We start from the raw sequence: 6,597 nt of genomic DNA on the forward strand, positions 1-6,597 counted from the left end.
ACGTATTGCCAGCTGTGTGCATGATCCTACGTTAGGTACTGTGAAAGAAGCAAAGGATTATTAAGCAAGAGAGCATTCCTTCCACAAAAAAGGCTTCGTCTCACTGGGTAGATAAGACTTAAAATGAAAAGGAATGAATGAATATTTGGAGATAGTCATTGTGATGAATAATTCTGATCATGTTTCTTCCAAAACAGACTTATACGCTCAGAACAGCAGCAAACGGTAAGAAAAAAAGCGTAAGGTAAATATTACTCCAGTAACTTTTGTAAAAGCCTTTATGTTTTGTTTGTTTTACTTTTGTGGGGGAGGTAATTAGGTTTCTTTATCTTTAGTGGAGGTACCAAGGACTGAACCCAGGGCCTCGTGCATGCTGAGCAGCTCACTCTACCACTGAGCTGTACCCTCCCCCTAGCCTGGTAATTTTTGAAGGAGGATTTTAGAACTAGAGGAGAACTTAGACCTCATCTATTTCAATCTCATCAGTTTATAGTGAAGAAAGCACAAAAGGCAGGAAGAATATTTATTTATCACAATGCTTTACCCGAATTTGTTTACCAGCAAAACTAGCTCCCCAGCCAAAGCTGAGCTGGAATGGGACAGGCCCAGATGCCTCCGCTTTTCCTAGTCCTTTAAGGGAAGAAGGGGGAGGGGAGAGGTTTGGGTTTTCACCTGTTTCTGCTGGTGGTGGCCATCAGGCTGGGCTGGGCCAGTGGCCTTCTTGGAGGTTCTGGGGTAGGGAAGGCCACATGGCTCTAGGGTTTGAGGGCCAGCCTCACTCAAAGCTGTTGGAAGGGAGAATATATGAGTCCTTCTTAGAAAGTGGCAGGGAAACTTCCCTTGTCCTCCTGCTGGTTTTCAGACCCCCACAGTCTATTCCCTTTATGCAAACCTCATAGAATTTTAACTGGGAGAAACTTCAGACAGCAGTTTGTTTCTTCCTTTTATATTAAGAAAGTGGAGAAAGAGAAAGGGAAAAGGTCCTGCCCCATGGCGATACTGCTAGTGAGTATCAAAAAGATGCTTCCCTTCCACTGAGGCCTTCATTGATCACACTGTGCTTGGGCTGTGAGCTACATTTTATGTCACAAATCAGCACCGCATACTATATGGACACAAGGAGTTTCTAAAACAAACTTATTATGCACTCTGATTTTTTCCTATTCTATGTATATTCAAAAAAAGCATATTTTGTGTTTTAGTGCTAGTCGTGGTCTTTAAACTGATTTCACAATTCACTTAGCATCAGAGACAGCTTGTATTGTGAAAGTCAGTGAGTCAGATAGCTCTGCTAGTTGGACTCGGGTTTAGATGGTGTGATCCAGCTTACAGGACAAAGCCGCTAGGAAAATAGGGACTCCCTCCCCCTCAGCCCCAGCACGTGCTGCGTATGACTGCGTCTGCAGAGGGCTGGGCTGAACACTTCCAGAGTCACGTTCTTCTGCCTCGCACAGCTGTGCAGGGTCGTCCCTGCACGAGGGCACTTGGCAGGGCCAAGCAGGCGAGTGGGGCTAGAAAGTCTGCCTGAACTCCGTGCTCGGCCACATGCAGAGGCCTGTCTGGGGACACTGGGGGGCCATCTCAGACAGGCATGGAGAGCTTCTGGGAGCCCAGTGTGCATGGAATTATCATCAGGGTCCGGGTGTGAGGTGCCTTTGCTGGTGGTGAGTGTTTACTGAGGTGCCCATTTAGTCCCAGTAAGACCAGACAGGCACACTGTGTGAGACGTGGAAAGTGGCATGCATCACTAATTGTGCGTGTTTTCTTCCAAGGGGCTTCTTCCTCCGTAGAAAATGCTTAAAGCGAAGTGAGAGCCAGGTAAATCTGAGGAGTATAAAGTACTGTTGCCAGAGAAAGCAGGGGAGATGCAGAATGAATGTTCCCCTTTTTCCGTTCTGGGAGGGCGTCTTCTGGAGAATGTGGCCGCTCTGGCTCAGGGACATGCACAGACCTCTCAGTGCCACACGCAAAAAAAATATGGCGCAGAAGCTAGCCTATGAGTCTTCTGACGAGGAAGTTATTTTTAGTAGGGATGCGAGGTAAATGATTGGTGACAACTTAAAGTTCTCATCGAAATGAGGAAAGAATGAAAAACTTAATTGTTCCTTTCAAGACTAAAGGCCTCGGCATTTTTCTTCTTGCCCCAGGGCACCCACGGACGACGCAGCTGACGTGGTCCGGACCAGCGAGCCAGAAGAGCCGGACGAGGAGAGCGAGACGGCGCTGGGGAGCGACGCGGCGTGAGCGCCGTCCCGCCTCGGGCCGCCTGTGCATTGTATTTCCTAATATTATCATTTCACAAAGATTGCTTATAGAATATTTCTTTTTCTCCAGTGAAGATGTACAAATTCCAACCAATTCTAGCCACATGGTGAGGACTTAAAATGTAAATAGTTGAATATTTATAAGCAAAGAACAAGGGCCACAGGCAGGAGAAAGCAGGGCTGTTGCTAGAATCCCTGACAGTAGGCAGTGCTTCCGTGAGGGGTGACGTGGGCACAGGAGGATGACTAGAAGGATGAAGAAGGGCTTCTCTCCCTCGTTTCCCCAGTACAGTCAGTCCCTGGGAAGTGGGAAGCGTGTCGTGCGCCGGGGGCAAGATCGTGCAGTCACAGCACAGCCGGCGCCTGCGTCCCCCCTGCTCCGGCCGGCGGCGGCTACTCACAGCCCAGCTGCCCCTGCCGGCGGGGGCCCCGCTCACAGGGGCTGTGGCGGCCAGGTTTGCGTCCCTGGGCTGCCTCCACCCTGAGTCCAAGGCCTGGCTTTTCTCCGAAGCTCTCAAACTCATGTACAGATGTGTTTCCTGTCATGGTAGGGGATTCTCCACCCTTTCAAGCTGGTGGAAAATTCACATTGAGTTTTTTCTTCTCTAAAGAACCCCCAACCCTTGGAGAGCTAGCTGGAGGGACAGGGTAAAGAATGTGTGAGAGCAGCCATTGCCCAAGGTGGCCATCCCCAGGCCTCCCCTGGGCTGTCCTGGCCTCTGCTGACCCCGCTGAGTGTCAGCCACATGCTGCTCAGCTCCCTCCAGCTCAGCCCAGCACCAAACCTCCCCACTTCCTGCCTCACCCAGCAAAGGCCTGTGGCTGCGTGATTTCAAGCGAGTGTGTAATGACAGTGCCACCTCCGTCAGCTGCGACGTTCTTCCACTCCTGCAAAGAAAACCATTAGTTGGTCACGTTTAGTAAGCCAGTGATGGTTAAAGTACCTTAGTGAGTAAAAGTAATTCTGAATGAGTCAATAACGGTGACAACAACAGTGAGGAGAATGACGAGAGCTGTTTACTGAGCACCTGCTCCGGGCCAGGTGCAGTACTAGGCACTTGGGTCACACCATTAGGTCATAAGAGCAGAAAGTCCCCATGCCCGCCCGGACTCTGTAATGAGTCGGGGGTTGATGTCAACGAGAGAGGTGGACACGAAGACAGGGAGCTGATGAGAAACCAGGGATAAAGATCTTCGTGTTGCTGGGCTTCCCAACGTGCGAGCCAGGATTGCAAGTAGCTCCAGGTTCCTATTTGGGGATGTTTCCATTATTTCAAAGTTGGTTCATAGAGTGAGGCTAAGGTAATATTTTTTCTGTCACACTACCTCCAATCTGCACAATTCTTTATTAGTCTCAAATCTACCCTAATATATTTTTAAATAAAAATGCCCAAGAGTAAGGTTCTGCTTTGCCCAGCTTGACCCAGATTGGGCAGTGCTTTTGCCAGAACGCAGAGTCTTCACCTGGCCAGCCTGTCTGTCCTTGGGTCAGGGACACACCCTGGCTCTAGGAGTCAGCTGGTACAAAAACCATGGCCGCCTATGGCTGCCTGTGTTCCCATCGTACTGAAGGGCAAACTGGGTCGGAGCCTGGCTCCTTACTGAGATCTGAGTGACAGAACAAGGGAGGGAGATACAAAGCCAACAGCTACTCAGTGAAAATTCTCACTGATTCTAATGAAATCTGTGAGAGAAATTAGCCATTTTTAAAAAGAAAAAGATGATTCAATGTACGAGTAGAGCAAGAATGACACAGAAAACTTGTAGGGCTCAGAGGAGGGAAGGTTAGAAAGCTGGAGAGAGTCCATGAAAAAGGTGGGACTTGACCTGGGCCCGGGTTACAAGCCAGACACTGTGCCTGGTGCTGGAGGAAGAGTTGGCTAGGACACAGTCCCTGTCCTCCAGGCACTCCTAAGACTGGGAGGAGGGACAGACCCCTGAAGGTGTACGTAGAAGACAGTGTGTTGACGTGACAATGGCAGTGTGCCAAGCGGTGGTTCAGCTCTTGGTTGGCTGGAAAGGAGTAAATGTGAGGGATGGCTTGGAGGAGGGGAAGAGGAAGGAAGCCACACAGAAGTTTAGGCTGATGAGATGCAGGAAAGGCCTGGTCTAGACAGGACAATGCAGCGATGAGAAGCGTGAAATCCCAGGTGTGCTCGCACGTGCACAGCCTGCTGCTCCCGAGCACGCAGCGCGAGGCGGGAAAGGCAGTGTGTGAGGCCGCGCGGGGAGCAGGGGACCAGTCCTGGGGGGCCTGGCGGAGGCACGTGGGCGTGACCAGGCAGCACAGACTGCAATGTTTTAAGCAGAGAAAGGTCACGATCAAGCTTGAGTTTTAGAAAGAGCACTTTGAAGGTGGCCTGGAAGTGGAGAGGCCAAGAGATCAACTTGGGGGTTTAGACCAAGTAGGAACTGGGAGAAAATGGGGCGCCAGACCGGAGGTTTTGATGCAGCTGAAGCAGGTGTGTGGTGGGTACACATGAGTGGAAACTGGAAAGACAAGCGCTTATGTTCAGAGAAGGAAAGGTTGGACTTTTGAGAGTTTTTATGGTAGATTCCAGATGATAATAAGGTCCAAGTGTGGCCTGGGGGTGGGGGTCAGGAAGTATCGGGAATCCAGGAAGTGATGAGAAAGAGCTCGAATGACCTTGGAGACTCACTTGTTTCCCCTTTATGTAGCTCAGCAGAAAGTTAGCTCAGCAGGCACCCGCAGGGCCGGGGGTGGGGGAAACAGGTGCCGCTTGTGTCATTTCTGCCCTGTGGCAGTTCCCAGTATTAGTGGTACAGGTGTTTCCCGCCTCCCGGTCCCTACAGTTGTGGGGCACTGCCGGCAGCTCGCTCCCTGCAGGAGTGCTAGCCACGGGACCCACAGTCAGAAAATACAGCTCCCGTTCAAAAGGGCTGCCAGAGAAATGGCATCCATATAATTATGAAAAGGGAAGTATAATTTCTCAAAATATGATCTGTAGACCTCTGTACTGAAATGTCCCTGGGGTGCTTATTTAAAAGGTTAATACATATATAAATAATAAGGCTAGTCCTGGACACCTCCCCTTTCCAAACATAAACAAAGCCAGGCACTACTTAAAATGGTGAAGACAGATTTCAATCAATAATATACAGTAGCAATAATACAGGAAATGGGCCCATCGTGAACTGAACTCAGCTGCACCTGAGGTGACCAGGGTTTTAAAGGGAGAATGAGGGAATAGGAACGGGGAGGGGGGCTCCATAGAGTGGGAGAGGTGCAAAAGGTGGGAAGGGTGGGGCGTTGGCCACGTGAAACCCATCTGTGTTGACTAATTGTTGCTTATCGAAGTTAGGCTCCTACCCTCTCACAGAAGCTAGACCAGGGCCCCCTCTTCAGGTGTTGGCTGGGACAAACAGCCAGTTCTTCAGGCAGCCTGGAGTGTTTCTCAGGGAGCTGCGGTCATCCTTGGGATGTGGCCTTGAGCTGTTAGAAACTATGTTAGTGTTTATTTAAGTCTTTATAGCCCAAGGTTGAATCCAGAGAAGGCTCAGGGGAACCTGGCTAGAATTGAGTCCAGGAGAGAGCCTGTCACCCTCCAAACCGATATGCCCACCCCTCCTGAGTCCCATGTGAGACCTCCAGAGAGACCCATGTGAACAAGCCCTGTTATGCTCACTAATCTACTGAGGTCTAGAAGGAGGGAGGGAGGTGGGGGGTGCAGAGGTTCCCTGGCTTCTTCAGGGAAGGGCTTGAGGAGGGGAGAGGCTGGGCAGGGGGGTGGGAGGATGACTGGGGGCAGACTGGATTCTTCTCTTGGATGCTGGATGGCAGCCCCCCACCCATGGAGGTCAGGGCCTCTCACTCCTGGGGAGCAGCAGGTCTGACCAGCTCTGGCTCCTGAGGCCCTGGTGGGAGTGGGATGTTGAGACCTGGGGGACGGCAGTGGGGCACCAGCTTGGGGGCATGAGGGGAGCACAGCCGTTCAAGAAGAAGACAAGCCCTGAGGCCTGAAGCAGAAGTGGGAATAGTGGGTCAAGGTGAGGCTTTACGTATGGGAGGGTAATGTTGGAAAGAGAGTTTGGCGCCACGCTGTGGAGTGTTTTGGATTGTAGAGCGGCAGGAAATTAAGACCTCAATCTGTGACTGATATGAAGGCTTCGTGATATGAAGGCTCCACTGCAGAATGGTGGAGCCAGGCTCCCTGACACATGCGCCACCAGACTAGCCCTGGACTTACTTAACCAGATTCTCACATGAGAGGTCAGTAAATTTCTTTCTTGTTTGACCCGCTGTTGTGTAGGGTCTCTATTGCAGCAGCTGAACTTAGAACCTAATAAAAGAATGGCTACATGTACTGCTTAA

At 50.7% G+C, this 6,597-nt stretch overlaps 1 protein-coding gene across 6 annotated transcripts in view; it reads left to right on the forward strand.

Moving 5' to 3' along the window:
• Positions 1-6,597, forward strand: part of LOC140686469 (leucine-rich repeat-containing protein 37A3-like) — a 34,433-nt gene extending 27,836 nt beyond the window's left edge. For 2 of the 6 annotated variants that reach the window (XM_072940720.1, XM_072940722.1), the window contains 3 exons: positions 198-244; positions 1,773-2,039; positions 2,148-6,597. In XM_072940720.1, coding sequence (XP_072796821.1) covers positions 198-244; positions 1,773-2,039; positions 2,148-2,244 — 411 coding nt within the window. In that variant the 3' untranslated portion in view covers positions 2,245-6,597. The remainder of the gene's footprint in view (positions 1-197; positions 245-1,772; positions 2,040-2,147) is intronic. The other 4 variants (XM_072940723.1, XM_072940724.1, XM_072940721.1 and 1 more) reach the window with 4 other exon arrangements.

This window comes from Vicugna pacos, chromosome 16 (genome assembly GCF_048564905.1).
Source record: "Vicugna pacos chromosome 16, VicPac4, whole genome shotgun sequence".
NCBI classification, from domain to species: Eukaryota; Metazoa; Chordata; class Mammalia; order Artiodactyla; family Camelidae; genus Vicugna; species Vicugna pacos.